At 36.6% G+C, this 26,770-nt stretch overlaps 2 protein-coding genes across 2 annotated transcripts in view; one reads left to right on the top strand and one right to left on the bottom strand.

The window, feature by feature from the left end:
• The first annotated feature begins 4,759 nt into the window (after positions 1–4,759).
• Positions 4,760–26,770, top strand: part of C4H1orf141 (chromosome 4 C1orf141 homolog) — a 46,387-nt gene continuing 24,376 nt past the window's right edge. Inside the window, 3 exon segments of the mRNA XM_057500309.1 lie at positions 4,760–4,834; positions 5,137–5,294; positions 21,302–21,414. Coding sequence (XP_057356292.1) covers positions 4,760–4,834; positions 5,137–5,294; positions 21,302–21,414 — 346 coding nt within the window.
• LOC118936213 (C->U-editing enzyme APOBEC-1-like) lies at positions 25,067–26,582 on the bottom strand. Its single transcript, XM_036933151.2, has one exon. The coding sequence runs from the start codon at positions 26,479–26,481 to the stop codon at positions 25,972–25,974; it is 510 nt and encodes a 169-aa protein (XP_036789046.2). The 5' UTR covers positions 26,482–26,582; the 3' UTR covers positions 25,067–25,971.

Below are 26,770 nucleotides of genomic sequence, written 5' to 3'. Positions count from 1 at the left end.
ACATATGGAGACCATTGATGATTCAATGGTGGCAGGTATGGGAGAAAAAATTAAATGATATGCAGATGGAGAACACATATTTTGCAGCATTCATAGGTAATCACATATAGCTTATCCCTAACAGGTAAGTGTATCATCACTTATATTTACATATTTTATTTACCAAACACTTATATGTCACTTATACTCACTCAATTAAACCTTATAATAACCCCATGAAGTAGGTACTTTTATTATTCCCATCTTACAGAAAGGGAAACAGAGAAGTTAACCAAAACAGTTAGGCCACAGCCAAACAGCTGGTAAGTAGCAAAGCCAAGGATTCAAGCCCAGGCAGTCTGACTGAGTCCATGTTCTTAACCAATACACTATGCTGCCTGCCTTAGTCTGAAGGTGGGAGAGAAAGTAATGTATCTTAATACTATGGCTTGATCTAGGGGAACCTCAACAAGACTGTCAAATATTTGTGCATATTCATAAATGTAAATGCCAGCCTAAAGCTGTCATAGGATTTACAGTTGTCTATTTCCTCTATGGCTGATGGTTGATTCGCTCATTCCTGTTGTTAGGTATTAGGGATGCAAAGATGTATTAGACATGGTTCCTGCTTTCAAGAAATGCATGGTCTAGAAGGGGGATTAAAAAAGTATACCAAATGCTTTACTAGAGTATGATAAGTACTAGGATATTAGTATACATAGGCTCTCATGTGAGCATAGACCCTGGACATCTAAATCACAGTGCATCAGGGAAAGCTTCCCAGCAGAAATGTTATTTGTGTTGGGTCTTGAAGGATGAGTAAGACTTAGAAATATAGGGAATGGAAGAGCATTGTAGGCAGAGGGAGCAGTAAAGGCAAAGCAACAAGTAAAGGAAAATACCATATACTTGAAGAACTGCAAGTAGTTCTTTAGGATTAGGGTATCAAATGAGGAAGAGGCAGGTGAGGTAAAGACTTAGATGCAATCATGAGCCTTGCATGATAAATCAAGGAGCTTGAACTTTGTCCTGAAAGCTGTAGGGAGGGTTGAAGCTTTAATCAGGGAGGCATGTAATTGTTTTTTTCTTGAAACACTAATTCAGGCAAATATGAAGGATAGAATGGATCGAATACATAGACATATTTTGAAACTATTGCAATCATCCAAGCAACTAGCTATGGAATTTTCAATGAGGGCAATAGCAAAGTGAATAGATAAGAGGAGAAAAACTAAAAAGATATGTTGGATGTAGCATATACAAGATAAAATGATAGTGTATAATTAGGGAGGCTTGGAACTCATAAGAGAGATTTTGTTTGGATGTAGAGGACAGTAGATGAAGCTGTGAGTTTGGGAGGTCATCCTGGAACACTATATGGAATGATGAAAAAGATGGCCTAGCACATAGGAACACGAGTATTTAGGGGGTGATCTGAGGAAGAAGAGCAAACTGAAGACACTGACAAGAAATCTTCAGAGAAAGTAGGAAGATATGATATTGTCATAGAAACTGAGAGAGAGGAGAGTTTCCATAGAATGGAGTTTGGTAAAACTTAGCAAAAGTTGTAAACATTCAAATAAAGTAAATAAAAGCAGAAAAGTGCCCATTAATTTATAAGATGGTGACCCTGGTGACCCATGAGAAAAAACTTAGTACAGTAATTGGAAGAAAGCCAACTGGTGGTAAATTGAGAAGGAAGAAAGATGTGACAAATTAGAAACCCTAAGTATAGACAACTATTTTAAGAAATCTGGCAAAAAAAAAAAAAGTTGGAGAGGGGAAGATGTGAAAGAGTAATAGCTAGTATAATCAGGGAAATAACTTTTTTCTTTCTTAGAACTACAAGAGTCTTGAGCAGGATAATGAGAAGAAATTGTTGAAGGAAAGAAATAAAAGATACAGAAAAGAGGAGATAACCAATGAAAGAATTCTCTTGGGAGTCGGGGTAATAGAGTCTAGTGTAAACTGGAGGGATTAGCTTTGGATGGGAGAGACAATACTTCCATTAAAATTAAAATACAGGTAAGAAGGGAATGGATGCAGATACGACTTTGGTGTGAGAGGGAGAAGTTGAAGAAGTGCTTACTTGATGGACTCAGTTTGCTTAGTGGTTAGGAAAGGCTATCTGCCTTGCCTAGGAAGACGAGGGTCACAAAGGAAAATGTCTGCCAGGTGCCAACTTCCTCAGTAAGTCTGATAGAATACCTAGCACAATGCCTTTCCTGTAATACATTTAGGTAGTCAGTGGCCAAATGAACAAATAGTTTATCATCAAATGATAATATACACTCACAGAAATAGAAGAATGATGTAGAATATTATCCATAGAAATGGGAATATGAAGTGGAAGTATGAAACCAATATGCTGGTTTGAAGTAGACATTAAAAAGATTGAATCAGGAAAGGACTAAAACACAGAAGGTCCTAAGAGGAGCATATAACACAGTCTTGAAGTATTTTGCATTAAAACATTAGTTTTTACTTCATGCAGAGCAGTTGGGATGCACTATCATATTAGATCTGATGTTCCTTTGCTCCCAGCATTTATTTAAAGAGACACAAGCTAGGCTCTTGGTATCCTTGGTGTAATGATAAAAGCAAACAAGTTAGTCTTACCTCTACTTTGTTGTAGGGCCATTGATTCATTAGGGACCATTGGCACATAGCCAAAAACATATGAAAACATTTACAAACTGAAAAATACATTTTTTGGCTTCAATATTTGAAAATAAAGCTATAATACTAAAACTAATAACATCCTGTCAATTTCATTAACTGTCAAATTTAGTATTCATAAAACTGTCATTGATAGTTGAAAATTATTTGTTGGCTAGCTTTTCTCACTTCAAAACTGCTCATGATATGTGCAGTGATTTGCCAGAAATCATAGCTAAATAATTTACTATAGGAAAATAATGTATTTTTGCAAAACAAGTTAAAATCAGAAACATAAAAATTCAACTTACAGCTAAGTGTGTGTGTGTGTAAAAAATGGGATGATATGGTATAGGTTAAAAGTCTGATGTGATGTTGAAGAGGTGTAAAACATAAGAGGTGTAGGACCTCTGACTCTTTAAAAAGGCCTGCTTTCTATTCCCTCTCACTACTAAGCAGCATGTCTCTGTTGTCCCTGAGACAAACTGGGAAACTCATTCACTTCAATAATCTGGTTCTTCCAGTTATTTTCCTTTCTATTTCTTATTGAGAAATAGAAATCTTTGTTCCCAAGAAAAGAAATTTTGGTGAGAAATATGGGAGTCTTGTCCACCACCTTGAACTCATACTATGCTTGAGGGAAGCACAGAAACTAAAATTCCTTTAGTTGTTTTTTGGGATATATGAGAGGGCTGGTTCCTAGAACTGAAAAGATAATATATAGTATCCAGATCATCTATATTTTCTTCTAAAATCTGTCCCTAGTCTGTGGTAGAAAACCCAGAGAATCTGAGGCACTCACATTGTGCTAATGCCCTTGCCTGCATCTCCCTTTTCCGACCTGCAAAGTAAGGCTGTGGTTTGTAACAAGGAAAGCTATTTTCTAGCAGCTCCATGGCCCTGAAAAGTTCTTTTGTCACATTAGACTGCATCACAGGATGGAAGTGGAGTATCTGGATGTAGTATAATGACAAGGGCGTGCTGGAATGAGAAGGCACTATCAGAGCACAGGAATTCACAACCAGGGCAAGATAAGCTGAAGGAAAGGGAATAGAGAGAATGCTAAAAGACACCAAGTAATAATGTGAGCTTTGGGCATAGGATCCTTAATCCTTGTCTTTTCATACATTATTGTCTATGCATGGTATTGATTGAATAAAATGCAGTATGAGAGAAACAGCATAGATTATTTTGAGCTAGAAAGAACCTTAGTGTTGACACTGAAGTTCATTAGAAGCATCTTTGAATTCAGTACTCTCTGTGAACCATATAACTTTTACACTTAAATGCCCCCTGAAACCCATCCAATTCACTGAGGAAAAATACGTTGACTACATAATCATCTCTTTGAAATTTTACAATAAATAAAATAGAGGGAGCTTTGGGTTTATGTTCTGATCCTTGACTGAATTCTGCCCCTAGCTTTTTGTATTGCATCCAAAAGATACTTAGTGGCTTTCAATTTTCTCATTTGAAAATGGAAATTAAATTAGACCAGGTTCTGATGTCTAATATTCAGGTCCCCAAGCCTAATATGGACAGAGTGACCCCAGATGAAATTTTCAGCAATATTAATGCGTTAGGAAATATGAACTATTATGGCAATAGAGCCTAACCAGCTTGGCTGCTGCCCCTTCTGTGTGACTGATTGCCTTCTTAGTGCCAGATTAACAGTCTTGGATCATTGACCAATTTAATTTGAATGAAATTAATTATATAAATTTGAGCTCTTCACATTTACTTTCATTAAAATCATATCACAACAAAAAGGAAAAATATATAACTCAAGCCACATGCCCTTGCTCCAGGCACTACTCACATCTAGTTCTCCTATGGTAGTCTTGAACTTTTTTTCAGCGCACCTTTATCATACACTTAAAAATTCCTAGGGCCTACATACATTCAGGAATTCTGATTATGTGAGCTTCCATCTAAAAAACCTGGGTACCTCTACAATTCTATTTATTCCATGATTTAGGCAGTTCTGTTTTTTTACCTAAACCAGTAATATAAAGGTGGATCTCCTTATTTACTCCCAAATAATCAACTACATGTTTGATTTAAATTGTTTTGGAGGTATCTTCTCTTTTCTCCTTTTCAAATAGGAATTTACCAACTGACAATGGCAGAAAATATCTTAGAGAAATTAGATATTCTGGATGAGCAAGCAAAAATACTCTTGGCCAGAAGAACAAAGGTTTGTAAAATAAAAACTAAAATTCAATTTAATTATTAAAAGTTTCTTTTCAAATGGAATTATTAATTTAATTTTTAGTTAATGATGCATTGATGTGAAGGTATGAACTAACGTAAAAAGCAAACAATTATATTAGTTGAGTCTTCTATGTAAGTGGATACTGTGAAGAATTATTTTGGTATAAAGTGTGTGTGTTTGTATGTGTATAAAGTGATGTTTATTTTGTCCTTTCCACAAGGACTTTTCCTATATGAAAAGTACTCATTTTTTCACAGTGTTATTATACTTTAACCTTGCTGCAGAAAAACAGGCTTCAGAATCTAGCAAAGAAAAAGACTTTGGTTACACCCCTGACATTTGATTTTCAATTGGAATTTGAAGAGGCTATTGATACATCCACATCTAAGACAGTATCGAAGATCACAGAAGACAAGTCATATGGTATTAAGAAAACAAAAAGGTAACCATCATAACTACTTCAAACTTTCGGCATTACTTTGGAAAGCATTACTTTAGATTTGTCTTAGTTTATGCAATCTATATTAAATGTAAGTTTTGTCAAACATAGGTATATTTCATAATGGTTATTAGGTGCAACATACTAGATTAGCGTTCTGAATAGTCCTCGTGTATTAAATATTTATTATAATATTTCACCATTGCACATGTAATTGCAGATAGTAATTACAATTCTGAATTTTTAAAGAAAGACTTTTCTCAAGCTCTATTATATTGCCCCAAATCAACGTCAGGATTTATTTCAAACTTTAACCAATATACTGCAAAAAAAAAAAAAAATCTGCCTAGAAACTAAGTAAGGCAGTTTCTCTGTGTACTTACAAGGGGTAGCCTGAATATGTCATATTTGGTCCTTTGCTGGCATGGTGTATATGTGTAATGCTCTGTGATTTTTCTAAGCATCAGAAATGTAGAAAAGAGCCCAGATAAAAGAAATACTAAGATGCAGAATCAATAGAACTTCACATCAGTTGGATATTGGTGGTAGGGGGATACTGTTCTTACTTCATTTTTTCTGTGCAGCAATTTAATGTGTTAAGTGCAGTTTTACACATGAAAAATGTGTAATTTTTCCTGATGAGGTTAAATAATTTTCCCAGTGGCACACAGTTAAGTGGCAGAAGGTGGATTTAAACTCTTAACAGTCCAATTTCAGGGCCTGTGGCGTTGATCATTACCCCAGTCAATAGAATGACTTCCAGCTTTGGGGTTTGGTGACTAGGTGCCCTAGAGCATGTTGCACTTAGGTAGAGAATATGATGAAAAGTACATTGGGGTGGATGAGAAGAAATGAGTTTTATTTTGGATATGTTAAGTTTTAGATACCTATGGGGCATTCAGGTGGCAGTGTCTGGAAGACAGTTGGACAAATAAGTCCAAATATAATGTCATTTGGACATGAAATACTGGTCAGTCAGATTTTTGTTATTTATGATATCAGAACATGTTTCCATTGTGAAGCTATACATTAAGGAGTTTGTCTCTAGCACAAATAAATATTAATGGTTTATAAAATTTAGTATTATCACAAACTTTTTACATTACTACTTTATTTTCATGTGGATATAGCCAACAGCTTTAGTTCAAAATCATTTCTAGAATTATCCAGGTCAAAGGGAATATTTTAACCATATACAGAAAAATTTGTATAAACCATAGTTGGGAATGTGGGGAAGAAATAATATATATATTATTATTTGTATTATATATTATAAAAATTTGATGTTTTTGTTCATTTTTAATATGTATGTGTATATATATATGTATATTTCATTGTGGAAATGTGTATAAGATATGACAAGTGAGCCAATAGACACATTTAAAGGTTATAGGTAATCTGGGTAAGAGTATTTTGTAGGATGACACTGTGGCTGCCCCTTTCCTGTCTGATATGACCATTTCTAAGTAGTTTATAAAGGCATCATTGATCCTATATTAGTGATAATATAAACTCATCACTAGCTGAGTAATGTTGCCTTTGAGTCAAGTGTAAGTCTGGCCGATTTAAAATTTTAAATCAGAATCTAAACTATAAAGACAAAGAAGCACATTTTTTCATGATTCAAAGGCCAAACGAATTTGATTTGATCAGTGCCCAGAGGACCAAAAGCAGAAAAAAGAAGTACAGTCCAGGAAAAGTTAAAGAGTTTACACAAGGAGCTGGGCATAAACTAGCCAAAGGAAATAAAATTTGGTTGAAGAAATTGTGAGGAGGATCTAGTACATATAGATAACTCCAAGTAGCAGCATATGTAGGCTATGATTTTTGCTTCCAAGACCATTCTGTCTTCCATCTGCCTGTCTTCAAATAGCTTTTCTGATGTAGCAGTTTTGTGCTGTTTCCAGTGTGAATTAAAGATAGGCAATTTCTTTAGAGATTTCACCTTTAGAGATTGGCAATTTCATCCAAACGATAGAGCTCCTGGTTACTCTCATATTTTTAACATACTCTATATAATTTTTCTATAAAATAGAACTATTTAAAATAGCAAAACTTATGTTAATTCCCTGCTATATTTAAAAAGATAATAATCCAATTAATTTAAGCAAACACAAAATGAAACGTTTTAAGTTACTGTTTAATTCTCTAAAAAATTTAAGCATAGCCATTTGTGGATCCTTTGTGAGTCTCTTTCTATTGTCTATATATTTCCTCAGTTTTGAGGGTGCACTGTTTTATCTTATATATGCTTCATTATTTTTTACTGAGAACCAGACATTGTGTTTGAAAAATGGATATACAATCTGAAGCTCTAGCTGATGTTCTCCAGGGAGAACTGTGCTGGCTTTTGGCAGGTAGCGAGGCTAGAGGTGTTAGCAATCCTAGATCAGAACAGAGATGATTCAGAACTGGACTTCAGTCCCTGAGAGGGCTTATCTATTTATGACTCAGCCTTACTTATTGGTGAAAACCTTTGGCGTTCCAACACAAGCCTGAAGGGTATACTAGGACCCTTCCTCTTCCATGTGCCCTGAATTCCAGTTCTGATTCAGTTGGTCAGAAGCACCACACAGATTTTTGCTTCTCTACAACTAATTATGGAATGAACAAAAACACAGCCCCAAATGTCAGACCTGCCTCTCTGAGTGTCCCACTTCTAGCTTTTCAATTTCTTACTGCTGTGGGAGCTCTCAGGGGTCTTTAAAGGTGTTTATAACATTTTGTCTAGATTCTCTAGCTGTTCGCAGGAGGATAGGTGATCCCAACCACTAGTTCTCTATTCCTAGAAGTGGAACCTAAAATTTTCTATTTAATGTAATACTAAATTTCACTCATACTTGAATAATTCTCATTCTGACACAACATACTCTTTTTTCTAAGGCCCTAAATCAAGTTCAAATGAAAAATCCTTGCAAATAAATTTTATCTTTGTTAATAATAGCTCTGCTACCACATACTACTGTAATTTTCATTTATTGATTTTATTCTATAAAGTATTTATTGAGAGACTACTGTACTTTGGGGCTATGATAGCAATGGTGAAATACACCTGTGCATAAAAGTTTAATTGAGGGGTTCAGATCAGTGAACAGACAAACACCACTTGCTACAGAGAGATTTCCGAAGTGAGGATTAGCAGAAGTTTCCTAGAGGAAGTGACACCTCAGGTGAGACCCAGAGAATTAGAAGAGCAAAAAGATTTAAAAAAGGAAAATATGTTCCTTGCCAAAGCAATACTATGAACAAAGGGTCAACCAACAATAAAGGAAAGCCCAGTTCATTTGAGGAACGCTAAGTAGTTCAGTGTTGCTAGACTTGAGCAGGATATGGGGTATAGAGACTGGGGAGTGATCGATAAAGAAGCTGGAGAGATAAGTGAGGGCCAGCTCACCAAGGACCTTATGCACCAGGAGAAGCACTCTGGGAAATCTCCTAAAGCAGGGAGGAGCCACTGGAGGGCTTAGACAGGGCAGTGTATATTCAGATTTGGATTTTAGAAATATTTTTAATTGAGGTACATACAGTAAAATGCACAAATGTTACTGTACAGCTGGATGAATTTTGACAAGTGTATTCAGTCATGTAACCATCACCCAAATTAAAATACTGTGGGGAAGTTGGGGTTCCTATGGCCAGGATCCTTACTGAACTTAAACCACCTGATGATGTAACTGGCCTGTTGCTAGGCTACCGCTTCCACACCTTTAGGCAATAAGCTATTATTGCACTATTTAGAGAGCTCAGGCTGGTGCTCTAGGCAGAGGCAGAGATGCTAGTGCTCCACCTACCGCCAGGATAACAAGCCGGGTAATAAACCCTTTCACCCCAAAGAACGTTTTGCTGTCAATTTCTTTGGTCACATTGAATCCATAGTGAACTTGCTGCGGGCTGAAACGCATTGGCAAGACATTATATTAATTATAACTTAGGACACTAGTCTCCCACAGTGCTCACAAACCTACCTCCTACACTGAACCCAGATGTTAGATCCAATTCACACAACTTTCAACTTAGCCTAAACTTTATGTCATAACCACCACTACTGGGATGAGAGAGTTTCTGTAACTGCATGATTCTTTCATTTTTGACCTGTAAGCTCTTGTATTCAAAGTGCAGTCTTCCGTCCAGCATCACTGATATTACTTTGGAGCTTGTTTGAAATACAGAATCTCTGACACCATCTCAGACACAAGCTGCAATTAGCAAGATACCCCACATGATTCCTATGAGAAGCCCAGCTCTAGCCCAGTGGTTTTCAAACGTGGAGGGCTCATTAAAACGCAGATTGCTGAGCCCCACTTGCAGAGTTTTTGAGTCAGTAGGACTGGCCTGGGGCTTGATAATTTGCATGGCTAATAAGTTTCCAGGTGATGCTGACGCTGCTGGTCTAGAAACCACTGTGTAAGTCACTGCTCTAGCTTATGTCCCACTCTAACCACACTGCCCAACATCAACAGCTGTTTCATTTTTTCCTTGGCTTGTTGAATATCATAGCAACCCTCAACCTGGTACTGTGATCACCTGATTGATGAAACCCCAGGCACGTTCACCATGGATTCAGTGAGAACAAGAAATGAAAACAGAATATTCTTGGGGTAAAAGAGTTAATACCCGGTGTGGATAAAGTGAAGGTTTCTATGGCCAGGGTTCTCATTGGCCCTGGTCAGCTTGCTCACTACACACATGTGGGCAATACATTGTTACTGAGTCTATATAAAGAGCTCTGCCCAGTGGTCTGGGCTGCACAGCTGCAGGATAGCAGAGACTAGAGTGGTGGCAACACCAAGGACAGAGACTGAGATGGCTTTGGGGGCAGAGAGGCTCAGAGGCAGACTAGCTTACTACATGCAGACTTACTCTGAATGGATGGGATTCTAATAATTGACCTACTACTGTGGGATAAAGTTGGATATATACCCTTCACCCCAAGAACATTCCACTGTCATTTTTTCAGTCTCACTGAATCCATAGTGAACTTTTCTGGTGCTAAAATTCATTGGCAAGATACAAATTAGGAGCAAGTAGATACAGTAAGAATATTTTTCCTTTAGATTAATAGATATTTCTCAATAGAAGAATTATTTTCCTAAAAATAAAGCCCTCACTAAGACTTTTTAAAGAAATATTCCTTTTAGAAATATTTTCATGACACATGGATAAACTTGCATACAGAAGAGGTAATTAAATATGAATAGAGAATACAGTTACAGCTTATAGGGAAATTTAATTGGAGTGAGGAAATGGAAGTTCCTATGGCCAGGATCCTCACCTGACCCTAAACTACTTGCTCATGTAATTGGCCTACTGCTAGGCTACTGCTTCCACACCTGTAGGCATTGAGCTATTATTGACTGAGTCACTATATAAAGAGCTCTGCCCAGATCTCTGGGCAGAGGCAGAGGCAGAGGCAGAGGCAGAGGCAGAGGCAGAGGCAGAGGCAGAGGCAGAGGCAGAGGCAGAGGCAGAGGCGGATTACAGACCTGTGGACTGCTGGATGCAGACGTGATTCTAGTGCTCAACATACTTCTGTGAGAATAAAGCCAGGTAATAATCCTTTTATTCCCAAGAATGTTCCATTGTCATTTTTCAGTCTCACTGACTCTATAGTGAACTTGCCCAGGGCTGAAACCCTCAGGCAAGATAATTGGCCAAATTCCTTTTTTTTAGTTCAATATGCATGTCTAAAACTCTCTGTGACATTAGCTTGGCAAAGAGATTAAGAGGATGAGGTTTATAGACCAGTTTCCAGGTTTGTATTCCAGCTTTGTTTCCCACTGATTGTGAACTTGGGCAAATTATAGACCTCTTTGTGCCCCAGTCTCCTCATTTTTACAGTGAGGATAATTGTAGTATATATCCATAGGATTGTTGTGAGAGTTAAATGGATTAATATATGTGGAGAGTTTAAAATTCTCCCAAATAGAGTAGGCACTCATAAAACCCAGCAAAAACCATTAAAAATTTAACCTGCATTTTTGCAATATAAAATTATATATTCTGATCATTATAAATAAGATTATAAATCTATCTTGTAAGTTATAAACTTACGTAAAAAATTATATAAATTTATTGTAACATATTTTTAAATTAGAAGTTAAAATATGTATATATATTATACATTTTAAATATGTATGAATTATAAATAAGATTATAAATGAGATACACTTGAGCCATGTTTACATATGGAAATCATTACTAAAATCTTAGGTAATTTGTGACATGATAGGTGAGTAGGGTGGGGCAGGAGCAGGAAGAATAGAGAAGAGGAAGACATTTGTGTGAGTGGAAACAGATTCATGCCTTGCTTGTCATTACCCACACAATTTCTCAGTTACATGAGCGCAGGCCTCACGAAGATACTAGGAAGGTAAATGCCTTATGTCCTCCAACTCACTGTGGGGAGAGCACCACTTTTGGTTGCTTTACTTATTGCTCATACCTAGAGAAATCTGAGACCCTGGAGTAGGGCTTCTCAACAGTGGCTACTCACTTGAGAGATTCTGAAAAATATGCTGAGCCCCACCTGGGATTTAAACCCCACTTGATTTAACTAGTGAGAAAAAGTCTGGACATAGGAATTTTTTTGAAGCCCCAAATAATTCTAATATATGGCTGGAAGTTTCAGAACCATTTCTAGAGGCCTCTTCATTGTATGCCCTAATTCAGGAGACCCTCGTATGATGATAGCTTGTTTGCCATTAACCCACTGCAGAAGAATTTATCACTCAACTGCCTGATATTACCTGAGTCTCAAATAGCCTGACATTTATAGGTGCTGAAGGAACCCACACTCACTGAAATGAGCTGTCAAAGAGAAATTACAGGTCATTTAAGGGGATTCTTATATGAAGGAGGGAGATGAAGACAATCAGAACAGGTGACTCCTAATGAGGCAAATTTATGGGAGAAATCAAAACTTTAGAAATGTTTCTTAAGGACAGAAATAATCAGGGAAGAAAGAGATTTAAAAAAATAACCTCTTCTGAATCAGAAACTGAGTAGTAAAATAAAAAATAGAATACAGTTGGAAATGAGTTGATAATCTAGAAGATCAAATGGAGGCACAGTCTTACAAATATAGAAAAAAAATGAAAAGAATCAGACTGAAAAGAGACATGTAGTAAGATTTTGGTATATTCAATATGTAAACATATACTTAATACATGAATTAGGAGAGCAAGAACCAGATGGTGAGGAAATAATCAAGGAAATATTTTTAAATGCTCTTTTTTTGAAGACAGATGTGAATTTTCAGGTCAAAAGGGTACCAAGTGATAGATTTATGGTGAAATTACTTAATTCCAAAGGCAGAAAAGAAGAATCAGTTAATCGCAAAGGGAAGGAAATGAGTTTTATGTCTTATCTGTATCTCTGAAGCTAGAAAACAGTAAACCATTTTCAACTTTTGAATAGAATGGCAATCCAGGAATCCTCTATTTAGATTAAATACTATTTACATATGAGGACAAAAACTATTTACATTTGGGATGGGAAAGATTACATTAGCATATAATCTGCCCATGTAGTCTTTCTGAGGCATTTATCTGGAGAAATATTTTATCCAAATTAAAATTAAATGAGAATAAAATAAAGATCCAAACAGGGTATTTTTGTTACACCAAAATATATTTGAAATTATCCCATGGTGTGAGAATGGAAGCTCTGGACTCTATCTCACAGTGGCTGTCCTATTAAAACAGAACATTCCAAAGAATTACCAGAGAAGTAATTCATAAGAAATTTCCGGTTGGAAAGAGGCAGCTTTTTGAGCAACCCCCATGCTTCGTCTGAGTTGTACCCTTCTCTTTGGTTTAATCCCTTTCGGTGCCAGCGCCTCTTGAGTGATTCATCCCAGGGATGTGCAGCAGCCTTCCTTTAATTCCAGCCCATACAATACAAAAGCAAGGCCTTTATCTGTATTCCCTTTAACTCAACTACAACAGGATATAATTTTACAGGGAATTTTTCTGATTACAAGACCAAAAAATGAGGGAGTGGAGGGAGATGAATTTTTTAAAAATTACAAGCAGCCCCCAAACCAATACAACTTACAAAAAAGTAGATTTGTGATTTTATGCTAGTGAATTAACCCATCAAATTTATAATTCTAAGTTCCATTCCTCATATTATATGAGAACCCAGTGCTAGGAACACTGGGACAATGAGGCAGAAAAGACTTTTCTGCAAAGATGGAAATCTGATCAGAGACTAATAAAATAAAATACATCTCTTATGACTTAAGGGTGTAAAGCTTGTCAATACTCAGGCAAATAATATTACAGGCAGAGGGAAGAGCAAGTGCCAAGGTCCTTAAGAAGGATTTAAGTTCCTTTCTTTAATCCATACAGCCAGAAAATTCAATCTGCTTCCCCTTGGAGAACAGGGGTGAAGGAGGGTACAGAGAGGCTGGGAGGCTCAGTCAGTGCATGTTCCTCAGAAACATGAGAACTGGGGAGAAAGTTTGTGTTTTGCATTGAGAATTTGAGCTTATTTTAGTTATAGGAAAAATTGGAGAGAAATAAAAATCTCACATTTTAAAGGTGTCACCATGGTTGAATTGAGAATAAACTGTTGGTGATAAGAATGATAGACAAAGGGGTCTTAGACTAACATAGAAGTAATGGAATAAATAGTTGGATTTGGAATATATTTTGATGGAAGATCCAGTGAGATTTGCTGACACATTGGGAATGGGAATGAAAGAGAAGTCAAAGATGGCTGAAGAGTTTTTGGCCTGAGCCTCTGGTTGAATGGAGACTGGGAAGTCTCAGTGAAAACAGATTGGAAAAGAGGTGGAAGCAAGAATTTAGTTTTGAATATGTTAAGTTTGAGATGTCTGTAATACATCTAACTTCAGAAGTCATGTAGCAGCTGGATATATATATTTGGAGCCCAGGGAGGAGATTGGGAGTCTGGACTATAAATCTGGGGGACATCAGCCTGTATATAATATTTGAAGGTGTTATTGTATGGTATTAACTAAGGGTGAGCATCTAAGGTCTGAAGACTGAGTCATGGGTTACTCCAGCATTTAGAGGTCAGAAATATGATGAATTATGTAATACCATTAACTTTCTTTCATACCATCAAAAGTCAGTTAAAGAATTTCATAGAGGAAAATTACATTTACAATAAACAGCAATTTATCTGTTCTACTCTTCTGGTATCTGAACTGACCCTTGCTCCATGAACGAAATTGACTCAAGTCTGACAATGCACCCAATATCTCATTTAATAAACTTCCAGTATGTTTTTCTAAAAGGGCGAGTCAGCTTTTGAAGTCTAGTTTCCTGGAGTACCCTCAATTCTATGACAACAACAATTACCTGTATCTACTTCAAGTGATTATCACTACTATTTTCCATTCCTGCTTTATTAGTCCCAGTCTTTTATACTTTGTATTGTAATAGTATTAATACAACATCTAAATCTATGAAACTGGGACTTTGCCATATTTCCCTAATTTTATTTATTTTGCTTTTTATTAAAGTATCATTGATAATACAATCTTATGAAGGTTTCACATGAACAACATTGTGGCTTCAACATTCACACATATTATCAAGTCCTTACCCCCCACCCCACTGCAGTCACTGTCCATCAACATAGTAGGATGCTGTAGAGTCATTACTTGTCTTCTCTGTGCTATACTGCCTTCCCCATAATACCCTTCTCCCACACATCCACCCTCCCCAACCCCTCCCCTTTGGTAACCACTAGTCCCTTCTCCAAGTCTGTGAGTCTATTGCCATTTTGTTCCTTCAGTTTTGTTTTACTGTTATACTCCACAAATAATTGAAGTCATTTGGTGCTTGTCTTTCTCCACCTGGCTTATTTCACTGAGCACAATACCCTCTAGCTCCATCCATGTTGTTGCAATGGTAGGATTTGTTTTCTTCTTATGGCTGAGTAATATTCCATTGTGTATATGTAGCACATCTTCTTTATCCATTCATCTATATATGGACACTTAGGTTGCTTCCATTTCTTGGCTATTTCCATTTCTTGTAAATAGTGCTGCGATAAACATAGGCATTGTATATGTCTTTTTCGAATCAGGGATCTTGTTTTCTTCAGGTAAATTCCTAGGAGTGGAATTACTGGGTCATATGGTATTTCTGTTTTCAGGTTTTTTTAGGAACTTCCATATTGCTTTCTGCAAGTGTTGAACCAATTGACATTACCACCAACAGTGTAGGAGGGTTCCCCTTTCTCCTCATCCTCACCAGTATTTGTTGTTTCTTGTCTTTTGGATGTTGGCCATCCTAACTGGTATGAGGTGATATTTCATTGTGGTTTTAATTTGCATTTTGCTGATAACTGGTGATGTGGAGCATCTTTTCACATGCCTCTTGGCCATCCAAATTTCTTTTTGGAGAAGTTTGTTCAGATCCTCTGCCCATTTTTTAATCAGGTTATTTGTTTTTTTGGGTGTTGAGGCATATGAGTTCTTTATATATTTTGGATGTTAACCTCTTATTGGATAAGTCATTTACAAATATATTCTCCTATATAGTAGGATGCCTTTTTCTTTTCCTGATGGTGTTCTTTGCTGTACAGAAGCTATTTAGTTTGATGCAGTCCCACTTATTCATTTTTTATTTTGTTTCCCTTGCCCAAGAAGTGTTCAGGAAAAAGTTGCTCATGTTTATATTCAAGAGGTTTTTGCCTATGTTTTCCTCTAAGAGTTTTATGGTTTCATGACTTGCATTCAGGTCTTTGATCCATTTCAATTTTACTTTTGTGTATGAAGTTAGACAATAATCAAGTTTCAGCTACTTACATGTAGCTGTTCAGTTTTGCCAACACCAGTTGTTAAAGAGGTTGTCATTTCTTCATTGTATATTCATGACTCCTTTATCATATATTAATTGGCCATATATGTGTGGGTGTATATTTGGGCTCTCTATTCTCTTCCATTGATCTAAGGGCCTGTTCTTGTGCCAGTACCAAATTGTTTTGATTACTGTGGCTTTTAGTAGAGCTTGAAGTTGGGAAACATAATCCCCCCAGCTTTGCTTTTCTTTCTCAGATTGCGTTGGCTATTCAGGGTCTTTTGTGGTTCCACATAAATTGTAGAACTATTTGTTCTAGTTCATTGAACAATGCTCTTGGTATTTTGATAGGGATTGCATTGAATCTATAGATTGCTTCAGGCAGAATGGCCATTTTACAATACTAATTCTTTCTATCCATGAGACTGGGATGTATTTCCATCTATCAGTGTCTTCTTTAATTTCTTTCATGAATGTCTTGTAGTTTTCAGAGTATAGGTCTTTCACCTCCTTGCTTAGGTTTATTCTTAGGTATTTTATTCTTTTTGGTGCAATTGTAAATGGAGTTGTTTTCCTGATTTCTCTTTCTGCTAATACATTCTCAGTATATAGGAATGCAACAGATTTCTGTGTATTCATTTTGTATCCAGGAACTTGCTGAATTCAATTATTAATTATAATAGTTTTTTGGTAGAATCTCTAGGATTTTTCTATGTATAATATCATGTCCTCTGCAAATAGTGACAGTTTAACTTCTTCCTTACCAATTTGATTACCTATTATTTCTTTGTGTTGCCTGATTGCCATGGCTAGGACCTCCAAAACTATGATGAATAAAAGTGGTGAGTGTGGGCATCCTAGTCTTGTTCCTAATCTTAGAGGAAATGCTTTCAGCTTTTCACTGTTAACTATGTTGTTGGCTGTGGGGTCGTCATATATGGCCTTTGTTATGGTGAAGTATGTACCCTCTATACCATTTTGCTAAGCATTTTTATTATGAATGGATGTTGAATGCTGTTTTTTACCATATATTGAGATGATCGTGTGATTTTTGTCCTTTTGTTAATGTGGTGTATGATATTGATGGATTTACAAATATTTTACCATCCTTGCATCCCTGGAATAAACCCCACTTGGTCATGATGGATGATCTTTTTGATGTATTTTGAATTTGGTTTGCTAATATTCTGTTTAGTATTTTTGCATCTATGTTCATCAGGGATATTGGTCTGTAATTTTTTTGTGTGTGGTGTCTTTGTCTGGTTTTGGTATTAGAGTGATGCTGGCCTCATAGAATGAGTTTGGAAGTATTCCCTCTTCTACTTTTTGGAATACTTTAAGGAGGATGAGTATTAGCTCTTCTTTAAATGTTTGATGAAATTCAGCAGTGAAGCCATCTGGTACAGAGATTTTATTCTTAGGTAATTTTTTGATTACCAGTTCAATTTCATTGCTGGTGATTGGTCTGTTCAGATTTTCTCTTTCTTCCTGGGTCAGTCTTGGAAGGTTGTATTTTTCTAGAAAGTTGTCAATTTCTTCTATGTTGTCCAATTTGCTGACATATAATTTTTCATAGTATTCTCTAATAATTCTTTATATTTTCATGGTGTACATTGTGATTTTTCCTTTTTCATTTCTGATTCTGTTCATGTGTGTAGATTCTCTTTTTTTCTTGATATTATCTGGCTTGGGTTTATCTATTTTGTTTATTTTCTCAGAGAATCAGCTCATGGCTTCATTGATTCTATTATTTTATTCTCAATTTTATTTATTTCTGCTCTGATCTTTATTATGTTCCTCCTTCTACTGACTTTGGGCCTCATTTGTTGTTCTTTTTTAAATTTAATTAATTATGAGTTTATACTATTCATTCATGATTGTTCTTGTTCCTTGAGGTAAGCCTGTATTTGCTATATACTATCCTCAATAACTGCCTTCTCTGTATCCCACAGGTTTTGGGATGTTTTTTGTTTTTGTCTTTTTGTCTCCATATATTGTTTGATCTCTGTATTAATTTGATCATTGATCCATTGGTTATTTAGAACCATGTTGTTATGCCTCCATGTGTTTGTAGGCTTCTTTGTTTTCTTTTCATAATTTATTTCTAGTTTCATACCTTTGTGGTCTAAGAAGCTGGTTGGTACAATTTCAATCTTTTTAAATTTATTGAGGCTCTTTTTATGGCCTAGTATGTGATCTATTTTGGAAAATATTCCATGTGCTTTTGAGAACAATGTGTATCCTGCTGTTTTTGTGTGGAGTGTTCTGTAGATGTCTGTTAGGTCCATCTGGTCAAATGTATTGTTCATGCCTTTGTCTTCTTACTTATTATCCGTCTGGCTGATCTGTCTTTTGGTGTGAGTGGTGTGTTGAAGTCTCCTAAAATGAATGCATTGCATTCTATTTCCCCCTTTAATTCTGTTAGTATTGTTTCACATATTTAGGTGCTCCTCTATTGGGTGCATAGATATTTATAATGATTATACCTTTTGTTGGACGACCTCTTCATCATTATGTCCTTTGTCTCTTGTTACTTTCATTGTTTTGAAATCTATTTTGTCTGATATAAGTACTGCTACTCCTCCTTTTTCCTCCCATTATTTGCATGACATATCTTTTTCCATCTCTTCACTTTTACTCTGTGTATGTCTTTGGGTTTGACATGGCCATTCTGCCACTCTATATCTTCTGAGTAGTGCATTCAGTCCATTTACATTTAAGGTGATTTTTGAAAGATGTGTACTTATTGCCATTGTAGGCTTTAGATCTGTAGTTACTAAAGGTTCAAGGATAGCTTCCTTACTATCTAACAGTCTATCTTAAATTCCTTATTAGTCTATTTCAAACACAATCTAAAGGTTCCTTTTTATTCTCTCCCATTCTTCTTCTTTCTCCTCCACTCTTTGTATATCAGAAGTCATATTCTGTGCTCTTTTTATATCCCTTAACTAATTTTGTGAGCAGTTGATTTAATTTTGTATTTGTTTAGTAACTAATTGGTCACTACATTTACTGTGGGTTCATTTTCTCTGGTGGCAGCTATTTAGCCTTAGAAGCATTTCCATCTAGAGCAGTCCCTTTAAGAGATCTTGTAGAAATGGTTTGGTGGTAATGAATTCCCTCAACTTTTGCTTATCTGGAAATTGTTTAATCCCTGGTTCAAATTTGTATGATAATCTTGCTGAGTAGGGTCTTCTTGGTTAGAGACCCTTCTGTTTCATTACTTTAAATATATCATGCCACTCCCTTCTGGCTTATGTTTCTGCTGAGAAGTCTGCTACTATCCTGATGGGATTTCCTTTATAAGTGATCTTTTTTCTCTCTCTGGCTGGCTGCTTTCAATACTCTCTCCTTATTCTTGACTTTGCCATATTAATTATTATATGTCTTGGTGTTGTCTTCCTAGGGTTCCTTTTGTTGGGTGATCTTAGTGTTTTCATGACCTGAATGTCTATTTCCTTCTCCAGATTGGGGAATTTTTCAATAATTATTGCCTCAGAGACTGTCTATCCCTTTGTCTCTCTCTTCTGGTACCCCCTCAATGCGAATGCTGCTCCATTTGGATTGGTCACACAGTTGTCTTATTATTCTTTCTTTCCTAGAGATCATTTTTTCTCTCTGTTTCTCATCTTCTTTGTTTTTCTTTTCTCTAATTTCTATTTCATTTACCATCTCCTCTACATCATCTTCCTTTAAATCTCTCCATTGTATGTTTCATTTCAGATACTGTATTCTTCAGCTCTGAGTGGCTTTTTTTTGAGCATTTCTATCTCTTTGTTGAAATCCTCACTGAGATCTTGAATGTTTTTCTGTGGATCTATGAGAATTTTTATGACTTTTATTTTTAAATCTTTATCAGGAATATTGGTGATTTCAGTTTCACTAAGCCCTCTTACGGTTGTTTTTTCTTGACATTTTGTTTGGACTAAATTCCTCTGTCTCATTTTTTTTTCTTTTTTAAGTGTTTCTTATGTATTAATAGATTTGTGTAGTAGGTGTCTTCTAGTGCCCAGAAGTTCAATTTCCTCTGCAGGAGCCCCAGCTGATGGCATGCAATGGGTATGGCACCTGTCTGCCTTGCTCGTAGTGTTCTGATGATAGATGGGCTCTGTCAGCCATCAGCTGATCACAGGAGTGGGGAGAATACTCTCTGGAGCTCCCATGGGAAGAGCTGCTGTGGGAAGAGCTGCCCTTCCTCTGGCCTGCTACAATTGTGGGGGCCACAGACAACTTGGACTGGCACCTGCCAGGAGGAAAGAACCCCTGGGGCTAGGCTGAGCATGCATGCCAAGCTGTAGGGCTGGAACTGTGGTGGGTGGAGCTGCCCTTCGTCCAGCCTGGTACAATGGTGGGGGCTGCTGGTGAGCAGGGCCCACACCTGCTGGGAGGAAAGAGCTCCTAGGGCTGGCTCTTGCATGCAGCTCCCCAGCTGGCCAAAAATAGGGCTGAGCAGGCTAGAGGTTCTCCCCTTCCCTATCTGGGAGTAAAGTTTGCCTTCACTACTAGCCAGCAGCCACACAGCACTGTGAGGAGTCTCTGGCCTGTGTAGCCAGTGAGGGGGATGGAGTGTCTGAAGCTCCTGAAGGCTCCCAACTGGTTGGTCTGAGGGCAGGCTGGGGAGGTTGTGTCCACCTGAGCTTTCTCCTAAACAGAGAGCACTGTGCAATCCTTCCCTCTCTGGTGCCCCTCTCACTGCTGGGAAGTCTTTTAAACTGCCTACTCTGCTTTCTTCCTCAGAGGGGCCAGTAGAGCGTGCCTGTTCTCCACAGCCCACCAGGATCTCAGCCTCCCTGACTGTTCTGCCTGTCTCTGTTATCCAGCCCCACCAATCACCAGGGCACTGTGCGATGTGGGTTCATGTTCCTGGAGCAGATCTCCAGCACCAGGTGTTTAGGGTCCTGGGCTTCTAGTCCCTCCCTGCTCCATTCCTCTTCCTCTCACCTATGGGTTGGGGTTAGGGGGAGAGGGTTTGGATCCGATGAGATCACATCTTTGTCACTTTACCCTTTTCTGTAGGGCCTTCTCTTCTTCTGCAGATGTAGGTGGTCAGTTCTGCAGTCTTCAGGGTGATTTCGGACTTTGTTGTATTTGCTGTATTTTCATGTTCTGTGTGATTTTGAGAGGAGGTTTTTGCCTTGCCTTTCTAAACTGCTACTTTTTTTCCATCCACTCTTATTTTTTATTTTTGTAAATTTGCTGACTTTTAATTTAGATTAATTTTATTTCTTCTAGGTATGTGTCCTGTAAAAAAAAATCTGAACCTAGAAAGAGTAATTTTCAAAAGTCAAATGGAAGTCCACAGTTTATACCAACAAATATGAAGAACCCAGAAAGCAAATCAATAGGTAATGTTCTGTGTAACATACTTACTTCTTCTTTGGTTTATTATTGGTTGCTTTTATTATATACTTTATTATTTATTAATATTTGTCTTAAAAATTCTTGATAACTTAATGTCTCTGTTAAAAGCATGTCTTATAACTGTAGTGTGAAAGATTTCAGTGAGCTGTGAAGGATTTCCTAAGAGGAAAAGACGTTAAATATCAGAATGGACAATTCATATGATTCACAAATTAAAAATATATTTTTATGTTTATTTTTCCAGAAAGAAAATCTCTTAGCTTCCTTTCAGCTCAACCTTAAGAGTTTCCTTGTAATTGTAAAAAAAAAAAAAAAAAAATCAACCAAATATGGACATCTTGCTTAATAGAAACTTTATAGGAGCTATAAATCTAGAAATCTAAGGAATCTTTGAGCTAGGAACCAGCATTATAGATCCTCAGAGAATTTGAGTGTTTTGTGTTGCCTTTGTTTTTCTTTCTGGCATTATCAAAAACCATTCAGTTGCATCATTCTCATTCAACCTCCTTGACTGAAGCTTCTTGACTCCCCATGTCCCATATTGCCTCATTTCTGTTACCATTCATAATCTAACTTCTCAGATTTACGTACACTGTCTCTATTTACTCAACTTTTGTTCAGTTTTCAAAGTACTCCGATCTGTTTTCTCCCTCCATTGTTATGCCCAGGCTACACTGATCAAGAGTGCCAAAGATCTCCATGTTGCTAAATCCAAAGGATATTTCCCTGTTTCCACTTTCTTCCACCTCTCAATACTAGTGTAGTTAATTGATCACTCCCTCCTTCTTAATACTCTCCTCTTTGTGATTTTAGAAACTGTATCTCCTGTTTTCCTGCTATCCCACTCCTTAGACTCTTCTTAATTAAACTTCTCTATCCTTAAAATACCGTATTTACTCAGACCTCAATCCTGAGTCTGCTTCTGTTTCTACACTCTCTCCTTGGGTGATCTTATTCACTCTTATGGTTTAAAATGCCATGGAGATGCTATTAAATCCTTCATTTGTATCTCTATGCCTATACTAAACTACCTACTTGATATCTACACTTAAACTCTCACAGACATCTTAAATCTAACATGCAGAACTGGATTCATGACTCCCAACCATCCTTTCAAATTTTCTTTTGCACTCCCTCACCCCCAGCATCCCATTCTTAGTACATTTGACCACTTTGAGCCAAGTGGCAAACCTGAAATCTAGAAGACATCCTTGATTTCCCCTTTCTCTCATCCCCAAACTTTAGTGCACCAACAAGTTCTATCCATTCTAGTTTGTCCTGAACTACTCAGTTTTCACCATTTCTGCTGTTTCCATGCTAATCTAAAGCATCATCATAATCTTTTGAGTGTACAACTATAGTGGCTTACCAACAGGCATTTCTTCTTTCATTCTTGTCTTCTTTCTAATCAATTTCTTTCTTTCTTGTGCAACCACTTTAAATTATGAAATAATATATGTAACAAAATGAATATAGCATTAAACTGTACATTATAATAACCAATTAAAAAAACAAACACGTGCAGAACTATATTCTGGTCAAATAATAGAACATTGACAGCATCCTATAAACCTGTCCCTTGACCTTTTCCCAAACACCTTCTCCTTTTTTTTGTTCCTAGAGGTTACTACTATCCTGACCTCTATGGTAATCATTTTCTTACTTTTCTTTAAAATTTTACCATCTATTTTATTCATCTCTAAAGAATATAGTGTTCTTGTTTTTTTATTTTGCATCAATGTAATCATGCCACATGTATTCATTTGTATTTCTTTCTTAGCACTGTTGTAAGATTTACTCATATTGTTATATAGAGGTCTTTCATTTTCATTGCTTGAAAATATTCCACTGCATAAATATATATCACAATCTATCCATCCTACTGTTGAAATTTGGGGTTTTCAGTTTATCAGCCATTCTAATGTTGAAATGAAAATTCTTGTTTATGCTGCATAGTGTAAAAGTATATACCCAGGGTGCTTATTTTCAACTCTAATAGCTAATGGCAAAATTTCCAAAGTGTTTGTAGCAATTTATGTTCCCATCAGATTTGTGACAATCCTTTTTGTTCTGCTTTCTTGCTGGCACTTGGAATTTCCAGTTTTTATTTTAGCAATGTACTGGTGTATAATCGTATATATCATTATCATAGGTAAATCTTTGTCTTTGAAATGGAGCATTTAGTCAATTTACATTTAAAGTAATTTCATTTCTGTAATTACTAGTAAGTTTGAGAACTTTTTCATAAGATAATTGAGTTTATACTTCTGGAAATCATCCAAGTTTTAGCTCATTTTAAAAATTACACTTTTGTCCTTTTGCCATTAATTTCTTTTTTTTTTTTTTTATAAACGTTTCTAGATTTTAAAAAATCTTTCTCCTTCAGCTTTATTGAGACATAATTAGCATATAACATTGTGTAATTTTAAGGCGCAAACTTAATAATTTGATATATATATATGTATTGCAAAATGAATACCACAAAAGGTGAGTTAACACATTCATCACCTCACACAGATAATTTTATTTTGGTGGTAAGAATATTAAGATCTACTATCTTAGCAAATTTCAGGTATGCAGTGCAGTACTGTTAACATCCCCAGAACTTATTCATCTTAATACTGAAAACTGTACTCTTCGACAACCTTCATCAGTGCCCTCGGCAATCTCTCATCTGCTGTTTCTATGATTTCTGTCTTTTTAGATTCAATGTATCAGCAAGATCATACAGTATTTGTCTTTTTCTGACTTCTTTCAAATAGCATAATGCCCTCAAGTTTCATCTGTGATGTTGCAAACAGCAGGATTTTCTTCTTTTTGTGGCTGTATAATATTCCATTGTGTGTTTTATATGTGGCGTATCTTCTTTATCCATTCAGCTGTTGATGGACTCAAGTTGTTTTCATGTCTTAGCTATTGTAAATAATGCTGTAATAAGCATGGGACTGAAAATACCTCTTAAATAGTGATTTCATTTCCTTCAGATAGGTGTCCTGGAGTAAAATTGCTGAATCACATGGCAGTTGTACTTTTAGTTTTTGAGGAACCTCCATACTACTTTCCATAATGATTGTATCAATTTCCATTCCCACCAACAGTGTGTAAAGATTCCCTTTTCTCCACATCCTAGCCAACACTTGTTTTCTCTTGTCCTTCTGATGATAGGAATTCTGACAAGTATAGGGTGATATTTCATTGTGATTTTGATTTGCATTTCCCTGATAATTAGTGATTTTGAGCAACTTTTCATGTAACTGTTGGCCATTTGAATTTCATCTTTGGAAAAAAGTCTATTCGGGTCCTTTGCCCATTTTAAAATAAGATTATTTGGGGTTTTACTATTGAGTTGTAGAAGTTCATTATATATTTCAGATACTTGCCCCTTATCAGATATGTGGTTCACAAATATTTTCTCCCTTTCCATAGGTTGCCATTTCATTTTGTTGATTGTTTCTTTTACTATACAGGTTTACTTTTGCTTTTGTTGCTTGTGCTTTTGGTGTTCTATCCATAAAGTCTTTGACAGGACTAATGTCAAGGAGATTTCTTCTAGGATTTGTATGGCTTCAGGTCTTAAATTTAAGTCTTTAATCCATTTTGAATTAATTTATGTGAGCAATATAAGACAGGGTCCTGTTTCATTCTTTTGCAGGTGAATATCAGCTTTTCCAGCACCATTTATTGAAGAGAATATCTTGTTCCCATTGAGTATTTTTGGTTTCCTAGCCAAACATTAGTTAATAATATATGCATGGGTTTATGTCTGGGCTCTCAATTCTGTTGCATTGGTCTATGTGTCTGTTTTTAATGCCAGTACCACACTGTTTGATTACCATAGCTTTGTAATACAGTTTGAAATCAGGAAGTATGGTGCCTCCAGCTTTGTTCTTTCTCAGAATTGTTCTTTAGGGTCTTTTGTGGTTCCATTTGAAATTTAGGTTTGATTTTCTATTTATGTAAAAAAAAATGCCATTGGAATCTTGATAGGGATTGCATTGTATCTATAGATGACTTTGGGAAGTATGAACATTTTAACAATATTAATTCTTCCAATTCATGAACATGGGATATTGTTCTATTTACTTGCATCTTCAATTTCTTTTATCAATGTGTTATAGTTTTCAGTGTACAGATCTTTCACCTCCTTGGTTAAATTTATTCCTACCTTTTAAAATGTTTTTAATGCTATTGTAACTGGTATTATTTTTTTTCTTCTTCAATTAATCATTGTCAATGTATAGAAAACACAAGCTGAAAATTTCTAAATTCTAATGGCACTCACTCTTTAGTGGGTCACCATTGCCTGTTCTTGAAACAGCCTGCACAAAGAATCATTCTATTCATCTCCACATCACAGGAAGTTGTACCAACCCTGTAGCTAAAAGGATATGGGGTGGAATCATTTGGTAATGGCAGTTTTGAAGATTAAGTCTGAACAATGTAAGATGATTCTGACATCTTCTTGAAATCTTTAAACACGGAGGGAGACTTAGAATTATGCAGTGGAGTTCCAGTGCATAAAGCTTCATCCACAAAGGGGGTTATCTCGGCCAGTGAGCTTCTTTCCCAGGGGGGTAGTTGACAAAATTCCTCCAGCAGTAATCATACTCTGAGGGTCTCATAATCTGGATAGTCACACCACTGTTAATGAGATCCCTGAGTCCTTGCCGGTTTTGTTGATCCATGTGCTGAAAAAGCCGAGCTACATAGATAACCAAAGTCACACTAGGTTGTTGACTCAAAAATTCTCGGATGGCCTTGGCGCATTCCCAACAGGGACTCCAGGACAAAAACCAGATGATGGAGCAGCTGATGGGTGGGCAAAAATGTCTCTCTGAGGTAAATTTTTCTATAAAATTGAGTTCAACGTGCATGGTGGTGTTTTTGCTGGAGTTTCGCCAGATCCTATGGCTCCTGCCCCACTTGATTTCATAGAGCAGACAGGTCTCTTTACGGAGTTCTCTGGGGTCAAAGAAGTCTTCAAATTCCCAGGATTGAATTCTTCTCCTCAAGGTGGCATCTCCAGCGGAAGGACCTTTGTCAGAAGCCATGGCGCTCTGTCACTGGACTTCTTTCCTTGGAGCTTTGTATTGTGCTGACCGCTCCTGCCAGCAACATGCCTGAACGTTGCTTCTTCAGGCATGACCATGTCGTTTGCTTGGCAGAGGATGACTCATTCCTGAGTCTCAGGCAGTCACTGGATCGCCATTAATTTCTTTAAATATTCTGGTTACTAGTTCTTGTTGGTTTTGTATGTTGTGAATATCTCCTCTTTCCTCTGGATTTTCTTTTCACTCTCTTTATGATGTCTTTTTGGTGAACACAAATTCTTTTCACTAT

The sequence above is a fragment of the Manis pentadactyla genome, chromosome 4 (genome assembly GCF_030020395.1).
Source record: "Manis pentadactyla isolate mManPen7 chromosome 4, mManPen7.hap1, whole genome shotgun sequence".
Taxonomy (NCBI): Eukaryota; Metazoa; Chordata; class Mammalia; order Pholidota; family Manidae; genus Manis; species Manis pentadactyla.
This window is presented reverse-complemented; position numbering and strand designations above follow the sequence as displayed.